The 19809-nt window shown below is 36.3% G+C and overlaps 2 protein-coding genes across 4 annotated transcripts in view; both read right to left on the bottom strand.

Moving 5' to 3' along the window:
• The window catches only part of bbs9 (Bardet-Biedl syndrome 9), a 159771-nt gene extending 156560 nt beyond the window's left edge, over positions 1–3211 (bottom strand). For both annotated transcript variants that reach the window (XM_023329818.1, XM_023329825.1), the window contains exons 1-3: positions 3114–3211; positions 1783–1905; positions 836–986 (exon numbers count right to left, since the gene is read on the bottom strand). In XM_023329818.1, the coding sequence (XP_023185586.1) occupies positions 836–986; positions 1783–1894 (263 nt within the window). In that variant the 5' untranslated portion in view covers positions 1895–1905; positions 3114–3211. The remainder of the gene's footprint in view (positions 1–835; positions 987–1782; positions 1906–3113) is intronic.
• A 967-nt stretch (positions 3212–4178) lies between these two features.
• nt5c3a (5'-nucleotidase, cytosolic IIIA) lies at positions 4179–19809 on the bottom strand. Of its 2 annotated transcripts, none has more exons than XM_005800401.3 (8): positions 19580–19809; positions 8753–8851; positions 8513–8582; positions 8277–8409; positions 8104–8193; positions 7840–8002; positions 6408–6608; positions 4179–5754 (listed from the first exon to the last, which is right to left on the bottom strand). In XM_005800401.3, the coding sequence occupies exons 1-8, from the start codon at positions 19715–19717 to the stop codon at positions 5653–5655; spliced, it is 996 nt and encodes a 331-aa protein (XP_005800458.1). In that variant the 5' UTR covers positions 19718–19809; the 3' UTR covers positions 4179–5652. The 2 variants fall into 2 exon arrangements, with proteins under 2 accessions (XP_005800458.1, XP_023187331.1); XM_023331563.1 differs by lacking the exon at positions 19580–19809 and adding an exon at positions 10131–10218.

The raw sequence follows: 19809 nt of genomic DNA, 5'->3' as shown, positions 1-19809 counted from the left end.
CAGAGCTTTTGCTCCAACTATCTATAGTCAGAGCAACAGCTTCAAAGTTTACAATTTCTGGAACTCTGATAATAGGGGTGGATGAAAACGAAAGTTTATATTGCCACTACGCACATTGAGTAAGACTGCAAGGGAGGTAAAATACATTTCGCATAGGAATGACCATATATGAGTCAGATGAAAATACGATTGAGATTTTTGCATGAAAGTATGAAAATATGGAAAAGCATCTCATGCCCACTTATATGTATCAAGCAGTAAATCAAACTTTATCTGAGCACTTTAGGTAAGTGTAACACAAAGTGTTTTGCAGACATTAACATGCATAAAACCATTAGGCGATACACAATGATCAAAGTAAACACACAGAGAAAACAAATAATAACAATATTTAAAATATTAATATCAAAACAACAATGGCTTACAGGTATAGTGACATATAAAGCCCCAGAGAGTAAAGTATTTGACAAAAGAAGCTCTGTAGCAGTAAAGCTTGTGAAAAACAACATTTCTGACAGTTTCAAATTTTTTCAACCATGCCTGTGATTTAATTCAATGGGGGCTGCAGGGAGAAATGCATGAGAAGACCAGCATTCAGTGATGCATTGCTCTCACTTATTCAGTTAGCAAATGCAAACGTTAATCACTGTGATTCACTCAAATTAGACACAACAATGTATGAAAGTTGGATATGCGAGTTACAAAATAAATGTCCTAAAACCACAAGTTTGCCCTAAAATAAAAGAAAATACGACAAGTAAGGCAAACATTATACACAACGCATCACCACATGTTCCTTTTTACTACTTGATCTGGGTTCAAGGTAAATACTTACGAGACAAACTTCCCAACTTCCACCTGAATAATGGCATTTTGAAGTTGAACTTCAAGGAGCTGTGCATCAGCCGTGCCACCATCGCTCAGCTTATTGGCATTTGGGGAGAAAATCCGCAGCATCCCCATGTAGCTGCCCACAACAATCTTGTCTGTAAGATAGTTAATAAGACAGAAGGGAAACAGAAATTACTACTCACTATATTTAGGCAGGCTTTTATAAGGTGAACACACCACTCTGACTTTGAAACATGGCAGAACCATAATTTGAATACACTTTTCTTTAACAGCGACAGCTTAATGGATGACAATACTGGAAGAAACCATGCAGAAGACTTGGCACAGTACCCTCCACATTCAGCCAGAGCTACATTAGAAAGATTATCATCAAATTATATTCATGGTTTAGAATGACAGAGTCCAGGCCAAAATCCAGTTGAAAAACAAATGAGATCATTTGATTTTTAAAGATGCTCTCTGTCTCTGTCCTTTTTCAAAGTTTCAGTCTCAGGAATTTCAGTCTCTGACAATATGAAGCTGGTAGAGCTATAACCCAGACCACTTGCAGATGTTATTGGAGCAAAACGTGGTTCTACAAATCTTGACTCAGCGTAGGGTGAATAAAAGTTTTATTTTAAAAGAATTTGCAAAACCATGTATCATTTTTCAACTTTATTATTATGCATTAATCTGCACATATATCTATCACATAAAACTCCAATGAAATTCATATAAGTCCATGGATGTAAAGTTACAAAATGTGGAAAAGTTCAGGGGCTGTGAATATTTTTGCAAGATACTTTTGTAGATACCAAAATGTACACTGATGTAACTTTGAAAATATGTTGAGAGGTGGAAATCCAGCGACATTTTACTATTCGTGACCTCAACAGAAGTTTACATTCAGGTCAGCATGTTGTAAAGATAAGATCATCATGACAAACTGACCATGTCCTGTACCACTGTTGTCCACATCTCCGACACACAGGCATCCCTGGTCAAATTCCTCTCCCTCTCCGAGAGCAGCTGACCACCAGTCACGGGCTTTGAAAAGAGACATGGCGCCTCCAACTGGACAGAGCAAAGCAGAGGGGGCAATCTTGATCAATGCATATGAGAAACAAGCCTTTGTCTTTACACTGCAGATAGAAATGTCTCTAATTAAAAATAAAAAAATAAAAGTTCACACGAGGACATATAACATTTACGATTAAGCAAATGAAATGAAATATTTTGAATAAGCAATGCAGAGTCAGCCCTTTTGCCCTGAAGAGGATTTAGCTTTGGATCTTTGCTCACTACTAAGGTAATAACAGCAGTTAGTCACATGACCCAAACATTTAGCACGGAGGTGAATGAAGAGGCGACTAGGTGGGGGCAAGCAGCTTTTCTACTTGACAAGTGCTGAGCAGGTGGAACAGGCGGTTAATCCAGAGAGAGAGAATCCCTCCTATCTTCAGCACACTGACCTTAAAGCCTGAGTGGCTTTTAAAGCAAATTAGCTACAAAGACATTTTTCTTTTATTTCAATTCTAACAACCACACTTAATTTCAACTGCTTGCAACTACAGACTTGATAAAGACAAACAGTAAATGAGTGAGCATTTGTTTTATAATAACTGGAAGTTAGGACCATTTACATGGAGTATAACAATGCTTGTTTTTCTATAATGCATTTGAAAACAAAAATCTAGTTCTGCAGACTATTTATTTAGCAGTTCAGATATAAAAACAAAATGTTTATTATCCAAAGGAAACAATATATGCGCAACATTAATATCATATCATGTCGTGAAAGTTATAACCTTAAACAATCAGCCTTTGTTTATATGGCTCTCAATGACTTGTAAGAAACCATGACAACACTATTTCATGTGTAGTTAATGGCTAAAATTACAATAATTAACAGTACTGTTAAAGGATCAACTTCAAACAATTCAGAACAACTCTGGAATACTCTCTGGGGAAGCCCAACGCGCCGGAGGGTATCTGGTTTCATTTACAGTTTCTTGCTTGGGAAACATAATTTTTGTGTTGCAACAATAAAAATAATTAATGACACACATCCAGGGTCCGCTTTAATACTAAGCATGAGACAGAACAACTGAACGGGAGCTATCGTCAAGCCGACTGATTTAACTTTAGCTTAGCCGCGGCTAATTAGCTCTCTATCCAACTTCCCTGCCTATAAGCTAGTAGGTCAGGATAAGTCTCCCAATATAACCGGCAATTACCGCCATGAAAAACAAGCATTCGGGGATGTTTCACAATTTTCTAACCTTTACAGAAGCGTTACTCCTCGTTTGTTATTCCTGCTTCACGCAAACATCACATTTCTCATCTTCTCGCTTGGAGCCATCGTCTTGTTGTCATGACAGTGACGCTAAACGGTGAAGAACAGTTAGTGCGCAAGAACGGAAACCAAGGGGTCCATGGGAAAGTAAGTTTTGATTTGAATAATGGCTATATAGATTTCTGGCGTTTTTATAAATTATACATTCAGCACAATATATTTGCATATATATATATATTATTCCATGTCTTTAACATAGCATAATATCCGAATGTAAATGCCACTTGAGACGTCATATACCACAGCTTGTCGATAAAGGACACGTTTGTCCTTTAAACAAAAAAAAAACAGAAAAACATACTCTAGATCCATTTAACTATTAGTGGCTGGTTTTAGATCATTTATTTATTTTTTTAAATGGAAGCAGTACAGACAAAATTTAGGTAGTTTCATTAGATTAAAACATTTGAAGACTTGAGACAGATTTCCATATCCATGTTCTTGGCTTGAATCAAAAGCCTTGCTTTTATTTTATTTTTCCCCCCATTCTGTGTACAACTCATTCATTTAGGTAGGAATAAAAGCTTGTTGCATTGTGTAAACAATATTGTTGTAGGCTTCTATGTACACAAGTTTTTACGCAAAAGAAAATCTATTAAAAAACTACAAAAAAAAAAAAACAGATTTTCTTTTAAATCTTTGGATAGATTTAAAAGAAAATTTTACAAGTAAAACCCCCCAACCACAATGCTACTTATTGTTATAGATGTGTAAAAAGTCCTTAATTAAATTTGCCTATTGCCACAGTATAATCTCATGCTTGAAATTTATTTAAAATAACTATTAAAAATAACTTGTAGCAAAGCCCCTATACCAAAACTCCAGAAAAATATGCTGCATTTGATATAATTTTATACTTTTTATGTTGTATTGCTAAATTTTAAGATCTTGAAATAGAAGGCAAATTGCCCGCAAATACATTAGATAAATAAAGAACAGCTTCTTTAATTTATTGGATGTAGATTGAAATAAGACAGATAAACTTTTGGTGTTCCCTTCTGTGATTCAGTCATGGCTTCAGGAAATTTATTGCATGTTTTATTCACAGCATCAAAGAAAACCATCAGCTTATAAAAATAAAACACACCAGTCAGAAAATATATCATAAGCAGTAAAACAATATACATTTCCATATAATTTCCCATATACACAGTGTGACAGTATTCCCCATTTAAATGATAAATATGTTTTTAGTCTCCCATTTCTCAGACATAAACACTATGATAAGAAAAGGCAACATGCAGGTGATAGCAGCACATTTAAAACACAAACAAATCAAAGGGGAACACCGAACACTGAAACAAACGGAGATCATTTAGCTTTGAAACTCCAGAAAAAAAATGTCAGAGGCAGTGCTCAACTTTAACCACTGAATTTAAAAAAAGTGATTTAAAAAAAACACTTGAACAGGTGTTATACTGGGACTTACAGAACAAGGAACATTATTTTTACCCCTTTTTCTTGAAACACCTTAGATATAATCAACATAAGAATCTTTATTTACAAGCAAATCTGAAAGGCATCAACTTGTTTATGATGTTGTAATTCATTGTAGCAGCCACAAGAGGTCAGCTTCGGGTTTAAACATCATCTCTAACATTCAACAACAGTGTTTGGGTGAATGAGCTATGCTGAGAACATCATGAATATTTCATTTGTAGAATGAAAATCTTTATTTTATTCCTCCTTTGTGAATTAAAAGTATATCAAATTAGTACATTAGAATTAAATAAATATGTAAACATACCTTTTTTTGTACAAGACTGTTTCCAACATCAACAAATCAAAGCTATAGCCATTTGTTTTCTGTATAAAAGAATTTAAAGTGCATTTCCCAGTTGTCGTGATCCTGTCAGTTTCATTTGTATGACCTAAATTCTTCATTTTTCTTTAGAAATACTGTTGTCATTATGTTGGTACTGCCACAGAGCAAGACATTCAACTTGCTTATCAGGAAATAGTTTTCAAGGTCCTTATGATACTAAATAGTTTCTTGTACTTTTAAAATACTAACTTTGGCAGACATGAGTGGACACAAACAGGTCAATATGACACAGCCTAGTAACATTATGCCTCCCTGCTTGAACCTGCTTTATCATGGACAAATCTTACAACATCAAAAATATTTTTAAAAAATAACAGCCATAATGTGTAAGCCACGAGGATGGCGTAACTGTATTTTTTCCTCATATCTCTTTTTATAAGAAAAAAACATTGGGGAATCAACATGAGTAGTTATTTCAGCTAAAGAAAATCCAGAGGCCAATTGTTGCAGCTGTGAAGATTTTATAAATATCAGATGATGTGAAATGTCTTTTTTAAATGCTGTAGGAGATTTGTTTGAAGAAAGAGGGCCGGAAATTAGAGTAGTGGCGGAATTAGACAGAGGTCCGGAGTCTGGCTGCAGTGGGTATGAGAAAGCAGAGAAAGGGGCTGTGGATTCAGGGGTGAATTGGATAATGGAATTATAGAACCTTCTGGAGAATAGCATTGGGCACTTCCAGTGTCTCGTCCTTCACAAGGACAATGTCATAAGAGTCCATGTATTTGTCAAGGTGCTCTTCTACCTGCAGAAATAGCAAAAAACTTGTAAATAAAGCACATTGCTCGATCAACACAAAGCACAAACGACCACTTCAAAGCCTTTCTGGTAAATTTAAGACAGCTGTATTTCAAAAGCAAATCTTGTCAGATCAGGATTGGATTACCCCACATTAAATACAGATACTTTACATCTTTGATTTCTTTCTTCCACTATAAAAAATGGCAAAAATACAACAATAAGAACCAAAGACTTAAAACCCTGATTTAAAAAAGGTGAAAAACAAAGTGTCAATTTTAAAATGATTAACGGAAGATGTAATGTGAACAAAGACATGCAAGGTAATTTCAATGTAAAGCAATGGAGGAAATAAATGTATTTCAGTTTAACATTTTTTTCTGACAAAATGGAGAAGAGAATAAATTCCTGGCAAATCAAATGTTTTTCAAACAGTTTTTTTCTACACAACACAAGACTTGAAAAATTGATAAAAGTAAAATATTGTACTTTCACAGACTTTTCAAGAGTGCACAGGAACTATTTTCTGGTCTAGAAAAGACATATACTGTCTCAGCACAAGCTTTTTGCCACATAAAACATGCCTAGGATTATAGGGAAATAGAATTTCTTTAAAAAAAAAAAAGGAGACCTGAATATTTGAAATATTAATGGATTTACCTTGTCATTGAGGAAGCCGACCTTGAGCATGTTCTCCACATTGGGAGCACCGTCGGCCATGGTGAGGTCTCCCAGTGAGTCTCCCAGCAGGATGATGTTACTGTAATCCCTCAGCTGTTTGAAGTAGTCAGTGTTCCGCAGTGCACCTTCGTGTTTGTTGTACACATGGATCAGCTCACCTTTGAATCCCTTTAGCACGCCCTGCAGGACAAAAAGACCCATCACTTGTATTCAGAGTTGACAGAACTCAGATCATTTCTGAATGGTGAATGCACCAAGCTGTTTCAGTACATCAGCTGTTCATTCAGATTGCAACAGAGAGGTAGACTTTGGCAGGTGCTGCATATTTCACCTTTTCTCTCAAAGCAGTTTTGTATTTAATGAGGAGAGGACTTTCACACAACATCAATTCACACCCACATTGGAGACATTTTTTTTTAATAACAGGGCATGAACTCATTCTGAGTATACTTCAGTACCACCAGAAAGAATATATGACAGCAGAGTTACTGTTTTTCATCCTTTTGAACTTTCAACCTCTCTCACTTTGGAAATTGATGAAATTGGAAATGTTGGCAGCATTTTGTAAAGCCCAGCATTACTGTAAAAGTCTACATTTTCTTGGATATACACACAGAGACTGATGTCTATTAGTGACGCTAACAATGCTAATTGAACTAATCACTCATTTTTAAATAGTGAAACCCTGTTTTACAGCAACTGCTATCTCAAACATCATTATGTTCTCACTATGAATAATTGCTGAGTTTGTGTTAAAAATTCAAAACTGGCTCCTTCTCATTAAGAGGAGCCAGTTGAGGTGGCTCGAGCATCAGGTTAGGATGCCTCTTAGATGCCTCCCTGGAGAGGTGCTCCAGGCATATGCCACAAGGAGGAGGACCCGGGGAAGACCCAGGACACATTGGAGGGACTATGTTTCTTAGCTGGCCTGGGAACACCTTGGGATTCCCCAGAGGGTAGCCCAGGTGGCTGGGGAGAGGCAAGTCTGGGCCTCCCTTCTTAGCCTGATATCCCCACATCCCAACCCCAGATAAGCAGAAAAAGATGAATGGATGGATGAAAACTGGTAGAGACCAGTACTGGCTAAGCTCTACAAAACTAGAGAATGGAAATTAGCATAGATTTGTTGTTTCTATTGTTGGTTCTTTTATTTATATATTTATATTTATATGTTTATATATAAATATGTGTAATTTTTGTACAGAATACTTATTTTACCTGCACCAGTAACACTTGGATGTATATATACATATAGATATTTCTGTATACTTTGGCAGCCAAGCAACAACTTTTTGTTACCAAATGTGGAATGACAATAAAGTAAGTCTAAGTTTATAAATATGCGATTGACGTATTTCTTCTTATGTTTAGCTGTTTAATGTGCCAGTAACGTAGAAAAAAGATGACTTACTTTGTCATCAAAGTCCATGAAGTTAGAGACAACCTTCATATTGGGGTGGTAAACGCGAGCCTGGCTGATGACTTCCTCCAGCACATCCCCCAGACCCGCAGAGAAAATGAACACAGGCACGTTGTGCTGATGCAGCCGATCAAAGAACTGCTCATATCCGTCTCTGCAACAAAACAAGCAATCAGTTTATCCTGCTGTCTGACTAAGTAAACAAATCCACATAGAGGTCTCATACATTCACTTCATCTGATCCTCTGGAGTTACCTGAGGACTAGGTCAGACTCCCTCACCACCTCCGGCAGTTTGTGCTTCTCTAACCGCTGCTCAACAAGCAGCGAGTGGGACTTAAAATACCTGGAAACAAACACATCTTTAGGAAAGTCCAACTGTAGGAGCTGCAAATCACAGGTCACATGATTTGCAGGCGCCTGAATTACCATTCCACCATAAAAGGGTATTTCTCTTCCATACTCAGGTGAGGGTCAATCTCAATGGGATAATATTTATGCTTCAGCTGCAGCAGCTTCTGCCTGCACTCCTCTGTCACTAGTTTGCAGTTATCAATAACATCTGTGCAGAAAAAAGATAATATTAATAATATAATATGTGTTTCCAGCCTGATTCCAATGAAGGTGTAGCATTTGTATGTATTACCTCGAAATGTAATACTTACTGTGCAAAGTCGGACAGCGTTTTCCATTGACAGCAAATTTGCTTATTGTCATGTCAAAGTCTGTGATGACCTAAAATGTTCAAAAATCATTTTACTTATCAGAAGTTTGGAGAGGAGTTTGATAAAACAGGCATCAGAAGAGAAAACCGTGTCTGTCCAAAGACTCTAAGAACAATTTAGCAATGCTTCGAAGGAGAAGGGGTAGTAAGTTGGAGCAAATATCAAGATTTGATGATGTACCTGGAGTTTGGAAGCTCCTCCTTTAATGAGGCCACAGATGATCTGCTCCACCCTCTCAGGGTCTCTCATGTGCACCGTGGGTTTCTCAAACTGAGGCATCTGGAGTTAAACACAGAAAAAAAGACAGAAATGGGAATAAAATTTAATAGAGCAAAGAGTTTTGTCAAATAAAAGAACAGTTGAAAAAATAAAATAAAAAACATAATAAAAACTGAGTAAAATAAAACCCATAGGCAACCACATTCTATATACAATATGCCTGACAGGGGAAAAATACAAAAAATAAACAAATGAATTCATAAATGTAGTGATTTAAATATATTGAGACCAGAACAAAAACCCATTCCTTTAACAAGAAAATCAAAAATTAAGATGCAGATGAGGAATCAGAGGAGTAATGTACTTGGACTGACTTGTACCAACATTAACTGTGATCTACATTTGCTTTAAGAGGAGCGGCAGATGGCATAGAGACTACATGTTGTCTCTTGTCATTTTGTATACCAATTTTTGAATTCTTATATATAGGCTGCAGAAAATTAACATCATGTTCCTCATTTCAGACATGATACCAGAATAAGTACAATGGGGTTCTTGGCTTTCTAACAGAAATCTTGTGACTGTGGATGCAGAAATGAGCAAAATAAATCCTGCTGGTCTCAGTTTAGTTTGAGACCAGATATCCACTGCAAGCTAATTTATTTCTCAAAAGAATAAATGCTTGTTGGCAAACTTACATTTAGTTTCAATATAACTCTTAATTGTTTAGTTAAGACTGGAGATACACCCAAAACAACCAACCCGCCCAAGAACACAGCTTCAACTTATGCAATCAGAACTAGACTTTCTAACACCTCATATATCACTCTGATCCTTCAGACACATGATACTCAGAACATAAGCTATAAATAACCATGAAGTTTTTGGGGGTTTTTTTCCAACTAAGACGTCACGTAGAGAAACAAAGCAAGCAGAGTCAAAACAACTATAAAAAGTTATTTTTTGCTGAGAGTCAAATGCACTTGCCATACTACTCGTCTAATTTCATGTTAATTTACAGCCTTATAAAAATTGTAGTTTAAAAACTCTTTAGAGGGCAGGCTTTGCGGTTGGATAGAGTTCAAAGCATCGCTTGTAGAAACATGACAACAGTAATTACAGACAAATTGCCACTATTTTGCAAAATGTTTATGATATTATACACATTTCTCTGCATTTTGTATATATTATCTCCTATGCAACATCGGATTTTAGCAATGTAGATTACCAAATTAATGACTCCCTTTTAATTTTCTTGATACCAGTATCAGTACTCTAAGAAACAAGCACAAGTATTTCAGTAAGCAAACAAGCTGCATACAGGCACATACAAGCTTACCTCTGGTCTGTTGTTGTCGAAGGAACAAGAGTGAAGAAAAGATTGTGTGTCTGCGTAGGGTTTATATACCCACAGAAACAGGCGGGGAGAAAAAGGGGGAGGGGAATGTTGACCAAAACTGATTAGACAATGTAACCCCTCCCCAGCCCACAGGCTCAAACACACAAACACACTGACACTTCTAGTTCACACACACACAAAGTCCACAAATGCAGGGGACGACAAACAGATGTGGTAATGGGCCAGCAGTGTTAGACTTTTTCCAGTAGTTTGACCTCTAACCTTTAAATTCAATTAGAGGGGGAAACCTTGCTTTCAGAAGTACGCCTGCTGAATACTCATATTTCTAACACACAATCTACTCCACACACACACACGCAATAAATAGCCTGAAGCCACATTAGAGGTCATAAGGGTTAAGTTACTGGGTCTGACCAAACACTGGTCCAGAAGGAGCGCATGCAGGGTTTCCTCCCACTGAAGGAAAGGCCTACAGGACCATGAGACCCCTCTGTCAGGGAGTCTTGCTAACTCCTGATAATTTCAACTGCAGAAATGTTCCCTGATTTCAAAACTTTGCCTGAAGTGGTGCTTCGAATTCCAGTCTCCAGTGTGCCAGCATAGTGACCATCCTCCAAATCAACTTTAAAACCTCGAGATATTTGATTAAACACAAGCAGGTGTGCAATTCATTCATACCAGGACTAAGTTGTGAGACTGTGAGTTCAGGCCATAGCAAGTGAATTGTTCATAGTTTATGAGCACTCATTTTATTTCATTGTTTATATGTAATTATTAGAGCTTCAGTCAGTTTTTTATGTGTGAGGGACCAAAGTGTTTTTTTTCTGTTCAACTTAAATCATATAAAAATTTCATTTTAAAAATTGATGAATAAAAATAGATTATGACAGAATTTTTGTGATACTTTAAAGAGTTTTGTCTTTCTGTTGCGGCTTTAATATGCAGAGATGCAGTATCAGTGCATTTCTCAACATGTCTGAGACTCAGATCATTGAACATGTTAATCTGTTTTATCTCAAGTAGCTGAGAGAACAGGCAAACGCCAGATCAGTAGAAGAACAAAGAATTGTTGTAGTGTCTGGTTCGTAAGACTTTGGATACAGTCAGTGTTATTGTGAACAGTTGACATAATAATGACACAAACCTGTGTGTCAAGCTCAAAGAAGGTCTGTGTGCTAAATTCGGCACCCTTGATGTAATACTAATAATAATCAATTGTATTTATAATGTACTTTATATCTCAAATTGAAATCTCAAAGCACACATTCACACACGGATAATGGCAAGCTACTGAATGCCAACCCTGGGTCAGGCTTACAGCAAGGCGATCCACTGATTACAAGGAAAACTCTTACTGCCATACCACCATCTCCACACCTTATCACCACCACATCGTTCCCAAGTAATTTATGGTCAGTATTAGTTACATTCAATTTCTAGAAGCTTCTAAAATCAACTTGTGTTTTAATTCCTACACAAAATCAGAATTGAGCAAAAATTTTACTTGGCAGACTTTATTTATTGCAATGTAAATACTGCAAAAATGCTGCTCCTATGCTTTCTGAGACTTTGGGGATCCCATGACCAACATCCTGAAAGAAACTCTGGTCAAAAGTTTAGATGAGTTACACTTGTTGGACAACAGCCAACAATACGAGAGTATATAAATGCTCTGAGGGAAACCTAATTAAACATGAAGCAATCATTTCTACAAACCTGTCCATCAGAACAAACAGTTCTACTTATTTCTATGAAATCATAATGTTCAGTTACATTCATCATCCATTTATCAAATGTAATCATCTCTTCAGTTCACAGAATGAACAATCTTTCAGTCACTTTTTAAATAACATTACATCAGATGTTTGACTGAAGACTGACAACAAAGTTTGTTGCATTTTTAGCAGCTTCTTCAATTATTTATCCTACAGCTTTGATTAACTGGGTCCACTAATTCAATCTCTAAATTTGAATTATTGTTTTAATACAATAAAGTCAGGTATAGGCAGGAAATAGTAAGTCACATACAGCACAAGCAGGAGGCTGATATAAAGTATGTAACTTATAGGTGTATGTTTCCTGGAGTCAGGATCTGGTCTGTAATCACCTCCTGACTGAAGGAATGTACAAAATTTAGCTCTGCATTTTCAAATGATAGATTGTCTGATTTCTCATCCAAAAATCATATCCTGCAGATTTCTGGGAACACGTGGCTAGATTTCAACTTGAACCTTGAACGCTTTCCACTATCAGTGTCTTGAAAAACAGTTTTTCTTGTACTATAGGAAATGGAATTATACGAAGTACAAGGATAGTGACTAAAGTGCATAAAAGTATTTTCAGTACGTGGAATTACAGGGGAATCCTGACACATCTGGCAGACAAATTAAATTGTCAAACCTCAAATACAGCCAAAACACAAACCCCTGTTTCTTCCTTGCGTTCAACTAACCAAATGTGACACCTGAGCAAATGATAACCTCTGTTTGCTCAGAGCCAGCATAAATGTGACTACAAAATAGTCGATTGTCTGGCACCAAACTTCTGTCAGCAGCAACAATCTGGACCCGCTGGACTATGGAAAGAAAACAGTTATCAATCAGCATGGGGGTGGAGGGAATGGGGTCACTAGTTTCAAGATATGCCAAGAGTATAAGAACGTACATTTTTGAACCACTAATGTTTTGTCTGTGGTTTGAAGTCCATGAGATAAAGTGACCAGAGTTGCTTTCTGAGACTAAGAAAACAGAATAATTAAGTATTGCTGCAAATTGACAGTCAGCTGGTTGAAGAAAGTCTTTCAACCAGCTAACTGGCCATCTCTAGGGTAAAACACTTTTGCTTCTCTTTAAGGCATGACAAATTTAAATATTTTGAGATTTAACCATGGCCACAAAAAGCAGTCATTGTGAAAACTAAAGAAACCAAAATCTATTATATTAAGCTCATACTGTTTTAAACTGATATCCCATGAGAAGAACAACCCCTAAGCAGCCAATTGCAAACTATAACTACATGAGCAGATGGATTGAATAATTCAGATGTTATTAATTCACATAGCAGTAAACAAATGTTATTTTTTTAGTAGTGGTAGAACAGGATAAGTATTGTTTATTTTCTAGTATAAGTAAAATAATAATGTTATACTGTAAATTTCTTGATATGTTAACTAGAGAGTCTTAAAGTTATGAAACAATTAAGAGTAAGTTTAACAAAAAAGTTGAGTTTTCTATAAGAAAATATTAAAATTATCGTCTTTGCAAAAATAATTTAGTGAATTCATAAGAATCATTTAATTGTATTTTGTATGATTATTTCTGGCCAATCTGCTTGGCTTTTAAAGCAAAAACATACCTTCAGATATTGGCAAAGACAACATCACAAACATTACTAAAGGTTATACTGGCAATCAAGAAGTACTGTGTCAATAATCATGCGACTTCAAGATCATTATAAAAAAAAGACAAGGACGCCTATAGAATGAGGTTCAAACATTGTTTGCTATGGGAGGTGGATGTATTGGTTTAATGCTTAATTGAACACAGGATTTTCCAAACTTGTTTGAAAACTAATCTGACTGTCACAGCAATAAACCTAAAAATGGTGCTAATAAATCGAAATGACTTTAAAACCACTGAAGGCGACTGATCAGTTATCGTAAAAAACAAAAAACTTGCCACCCCAGTCGTGCAATAAAATCTGATAAATGGCTGTTGGACCAAAGGTTACAGAGTGTCAGACTGCTGTGGACACAACCTGAGGGATGACTAACCTCAGGACTGTGGCTTTAATCAGATCCACCTTTGACATACAACTGTGCGTTTGCTGATAGGGCTGCAAATTTTGCTGTTCACACCTTTTCTCCTAAAAGCGCTACATCATCGAATAATGCAGCATCTGCATTTTACTACTATTCGCAGTATCGAGCAGGTGATCTCACTAAAAACCTTAAAACTCTAAAAATGGATTCTATTGATACCCTAAGATTAGGGATGCATTTTTTTTACTTTCTTTTAAACATATATATGCAATGTTTTTACAAAATAGGAAGACAAAGTCTCTTGCTCGGAGACACAGCCTGAGTGAAGAAACTGACTCTGTGGCAGCCATTTTTTGCAAAGGTAAAAGTCTACACAGTTTGTATGCAGAATGTCTGGAGTCTGCAAAGATTTTGGCCAGCAACACTTGTGACAACAATATATTTTAAATGGCTTGATTCACACATTGCGTACCAGTTACATACAGTCATATTTAATAAATCTGAATATGCGTTCAGATAAGGGTTTGTCAGATTAAAGATAAGTTTTGAAAATAAAAAACTTTTATGTAGGTATTAAACAACTTTTTTTTATTAACCCCACAAGTCTGTATTATTTTTTAATGGGCTTATGTAATATTCTAATTTTAAATGTCATGTTTCCATTACCAACAAGTGAAAAATCCTCATAATTAACAGAAGCAAAGGCTTCCACACTATGTTATGTGTTTCACTTAATAATGAAGTTCCTATAGCAAATGAGATTTTCAGTAATATTCAAATTTATTGACTGGTTTTGTTTTTTAGCTAGTTGGACTCATTCAGTTCATCAATACACCTGATACAGATTTTAGAGCCCAAAACACAATAACTCAGGTTAGTTCACAAAATAAAAGGGTTGAAAAATTGCAGTTTATTTGAAACTGATGTCACTGTATAACAATTTCTTATGTTATGATGCAGCCCTATTACATCTACTACCAATACAACTTTTGCAACAATACATATTGATAAAACTGTCTTGCATTTTCAATTATTACTTGAGCACAAAAAATATTTATCAGTATTGTTAATTATGTCTCCATCTATCTTCCAGTCAAGTTATGTTCCCATAACACTCTAAACTAGATGTTTGGCCCCATTCTGTCTCTTGTCTAAGTTATAAAATTAACATTAAATAAATATTCCACAGAACTGATCAGTCAAGCATGTGTGATATCAGCATCCCAGTAAATATATAATTATGATGAAATATGTTTGCTGTGCCCACATTGGTAGCTGCAACGTTTGTGATAATGAAACCCATATGTTTCTAATGATAAAGCATTCTGGAGAAAATATGTTGGTGAAACCTCAGGGAAACTATACCCACCCCTTTGAAGCTTCAAATGATAAAAACAAGCAGCATTACTCAAATCCTTATTAATTCATGCTTGCCAAAAGTGACTAGTAGTACTTTTCAAATTCTCTCTGTCAGATCTGACTTTGGTGCGCGTGTCGATATTAGAAAGGTTTTGATGAACAATAGGAGAAAAAATAGCAAAGAGGTTTTGAATTTTTTTAAAATATTCTTTTAATGTTTCCTGATTTTAAACATTTTCCAAACCAATCTTTAAATCAGTCTTGCCTGTTTTTGACAACTACAGAACATTCAGTTTTGCAGATACTGTTTTATCAGTATTTATTACCAGAACAGCATGTTTCTTCTTATAACCTCTATATAGTAGGAGTGAAGAACATAATGCTATGATTCACAACAGTGCAATCAGTAAGACTAAATCCCAAGACCGTAGGGGAAAGTTTATGTCCATCTCTAAAGAACAACAACGCCAAGCAGAAAGATATTGAAGATGTAAAGAAGGAAATTTTACTATGTTCTGCCCTCCAGAGTACGGTGGCCGACAGGTGCAAATGCGCAGCAAAAGAGAAAACATGCAAACAAAAAAGAAGACACCCCCGAATGAAATGCAGCAAATAAAAAGAGAGACGCAAACACCCCCGAATGAAATGCAGCAAATAAAAAGAGAGACGCAAACACCCCCGAATGAAATGCAGCAAACAAAAAGTGTTGAAAACGGAAGTGCTCCAGACCACTAGGGGGAGTCAAAGAAAATAGTATTCATTTCTATGGGACCAGATGCAAGATTCAGAGAAAGAAATTTGAAAGAAAGTAAAGGTATCTCTCTGAATCTTGCATCTGGAAAGTGTAATTATTGTGAGAAGTCTGAAACAATAGAGCATGTTATTTTAGAGTGTTGTAAGTATGAAGAAGAGAGAAGACGCATGCTGAGAGAGTGTGTAGGTATTAAAGAAAGGTTTAATTTAATAGAATTTTTGAGGAGAGATTTCGGGAGTAGACATATTCAAATAATTATTCGGTATCTTAAAAAAACAAAGCTATTTCATAGGATATGAGTAGAGCAAGTTGGGTGTGAATGTGTAAAGAATATCAAAGAGGGGTATATAAAGCTATAAGCAAGTTGGATAATATAAGCAGGTGTGTATGTGTGGGGGTATGTTTAATCAGGAGTTAATGGAGGGAAAAGGTAGAAAGTGAAAGTTTATAGACCATCTCGAACCACACTCCATACTGGTAAGTGGCGGTAATGCTACTGTAAGTTTGTTGCCAACCGCCAATAAATACCAAGAAGAAGAAGAAGAAGAATCTTGCATCTGGTCCCATAGAAATGAATACTATTTTCTTTGACTCCCCCTAGTGGTCTGGAGCACTTCCGTTTTCAACACTTTTTGTTTGCTGCATTTCATTCGGGGGTGTTTGCGTCTCTCTTTTTGTTTGCTGCATTTCATTCGGGGGTGTTTGCGTCTCTCTTTTTATTTGCTGCATTTCATTCGGGGGTGTTTGCGTCTCTCTTTTTATTTGCTGCATTTCATTCGGGGGTGTTTGCGTCTCTCTTTTTATTTGCTGCATTTCATTCGGGGGTGTTTGCGTCTCTCTTTTTATTTGCTGCATTTCATTCGGGGGTGTTTGCGTCTCTCTTTTTATTTGCTGCATTTCATTCGGGGGTGTCTTCTTTTTTGTTTGCATGTTTTCTCTTTTGCTGCGCATTTGCACCTGTCGGCCACCGTACCAGAGGTCAACAGAGCAAAACACACTTTAAAACAAGCATTAAAACAACCTAAATGAATCTGCATCCAGGTTACAAGTATTAAAAGCTAAAGAAGCATTGTATTCCTGTTTGAGATAATATTAAGACATGATATTACAGGGGCTGACTAAAGCTTCCTTTTACTGTAACCACATTGGTAGCTGCTATGTTTGTGATAATGATGGCCATCTGTCACTTATAACAAAAACAACCAGCACGGATGAGGATTTAGTAAATGCACTGAACTTTTATTTAAAAAAATGTATGTTTTCAGCTTTGTGCCAAAAAAACCCCCTCTGAGTTGCAAATACACTCAATTCACATGGTTTGTATCTGGGTATGACTGAGAATGCACTGGGCTTTTTGTAAGCATTTTAACACATGACTTTAAAAAGTATTTTAAAAAAGGGAGTAGTCAGCAGCATGATCATAATGTTAAAAAGATTATCTTAAAACTTGATTCAGACATACATACAGAATGCGGTGCCATGCTGTCATCACCTTTATTCATCTATAATCTAATCATAATAAAAGTTTACAGTGCGAGTCAGACCAAAATTCAAGGGAGGAAATGTAAGTGCAGTTAAACAAAATTAATAATTTTTCACTCTTCTTTGTTCATCTGGAGGAGATCATAACTGTAGAAAAATGAGGAATAGTATAATAAACTTTAAAATATTACAAATGAGTTAAAGGTGTTTATAGTACAGATTTTTCCTTCAGATAAATAAATTGGTTAACCAACAATTAAAAAAAAAAAGACCGGTTTGTTGGTACAAATGTTAAAACTCAATGAATGTAAATATATTCAAAAGTTTAATAATCTATCTATCTATGGAAACCGATAGCAGACTTTTTCCACATTTACTTTTTCCATACCGTTTTCTCAAAATAAAGAGTTACTTTTTCTCGAGATAATGAGAAGCCTAAATGCAGAAACCAAATTTTCCAAGACTAACTTATCTCAAGAAAACTATCAGGAAAAGGTTTATGCAGAAACCTCTCAGTTTTTGTGTCTACCTGAAAGCTAGATTTACAAATAATTTTCATTTAACAGGTGCAATTAAATTGTCTTTAGGTTCGATATTATCAATGATTTCTCTCCACTCTGCAGAATGGAGAGAAATCAACACAAGCGTACATTAAAATACTTTAAATACACATCCCTGATGTAATGCATTAGTTGATATCCTTTTTTGATATGGTTTAAAAAAGTTATGTTTAAAAATGAATTTTTAAACATAACTTTTACATCCTTTTTTTATAAACAATTCCATAGCACATTTGTTTCGGTAAACTTGAGCTATGGAGGTGGAATCTGTGGGTAAGCAGACAAACATAAGAAAAACACCCACGGATATAAAACATATCCTCTTTGACAGATCTTTGTGTGTGTTTTGCTGATATATAAACTTGTTTCAGTCCGGATGTTTTTGCTTACCGACAGCAGCAGGAAACATTAACAGTAGAGGGTTACAAGTTTCCACGCTGTGGATCACAGTGGAAAACTGTCTCTGTCAGGCAGCCAGTCACTACTACATCCCAGTTTAATTTCCTTACCAGAAGACTGGATTAGTAGAAGAGGAGAGCCAACAGAGAAAAGCTTGTTGGCCTGTAATTTGGCTTTTTTTCTGTGTCCATTTTAACCTTCCAGCTTTCTGAATAAAAATTAATCTTATTAGGATAGAAAAAGTAAGACAGTGTTATGTGAGAAATCTAGTTTGATTCTCAATGGAAATTTGGCAAAGCTGGAAAAAGTATTGTGACAAAGTATTGTGTTATGGTTTATTTTCACTTCACCTTAACTGATGCTGTGTTGGTATTCTTTATGCAAAATAAGACAGGATGATGTTGCTACTGTTTTTTGTTTTGGTTTGTTTATGGGTTTTTTGCCATTTTAAGTTAAAAGGCTATACTGCTACGTGTATGTTATTGCTCTTATTTTATATTGTGTGTCTATTTGAACTTATTCAACTTAATATTGTTGCACATGTGCGAACCCAGAAAAACGTCTGGCTCTGTTTAATAATATTTGTATGCAGCTATATAGTGCTTAACAGAACTTGAAATAATTTCAGGGTTGTTTATGCCGTTTCCATGTGAATGCAGTGCAAGTTTGTGTTGCAGAAGCTTGCATAACCTGAAGGAAGCCTGGTCAAGCGAACACAGCGGCACAAAGCTGTTTTCAGGGCAATGAGAGGTTGGTAGAAAGCTGAACTGACCAAGAGCTCAGCTGCTAAGACTTTGAGGTTAAAGTAAAAGAGCGTGCAGGTCCTTCTGTCCGGTAAAAACTGGCTGGTGACCTCTAAACAACAGATTCCGTTTTAGGGGACCAGCTGCGCAGGCGCAGTGCATCAACCAAGTTAAAATGCGCGAAGATAAAAAAAATAAGCGCGAGGTTTTCTTTCCGTTCATAATCTTTATAATAAATGTCGCCATCTAGCCTGGGTAATATTCCAATCTAAATGTAGTAGAGCTTTATTTTGAAGCCCACACATCCTACTTCCTGTTTCATATCAACGTTTGGCTACTTAACAGCGCAGTTAGAGAATACTTTAACTCACCATCTCTATGATCTTCGTTTTCTTCCCAGCTCGCTTCTTCTTTGCTACGATGTACTGGGCCAGCGCCACACCGCCGAACACGACACAGACACTAGCGCTGGCTGCGGCTCCGACCTTCACCATGGCCGTCCTGTCCATGACGGTCCGGTGCGCTGCCGCTCACCAGCTCTCCGCACGAAAAGTCCCGTCCTCCTCCGATTAACAACGGGCGCCTTCCTACTGGTGCTGCT

This window comes from Xiphophorus maculatus, chromosome 3, assembly GCF_002775205.1.
Source record: "Xiphophorus maculatus strain JP 163 A chromosome 3, X_maculatus-5.0-male, whole genome shotgun sequence".
NCBI lineage: Eukaryota > Metazoa > Chordata > Actinopteri > Cyprinodontiformes > Poeciliidae > Xiphophorus > Xiphophorus maculatus.
This window is presented reverse-complemented; position numbering and strand designations above follow the sequence as displayed.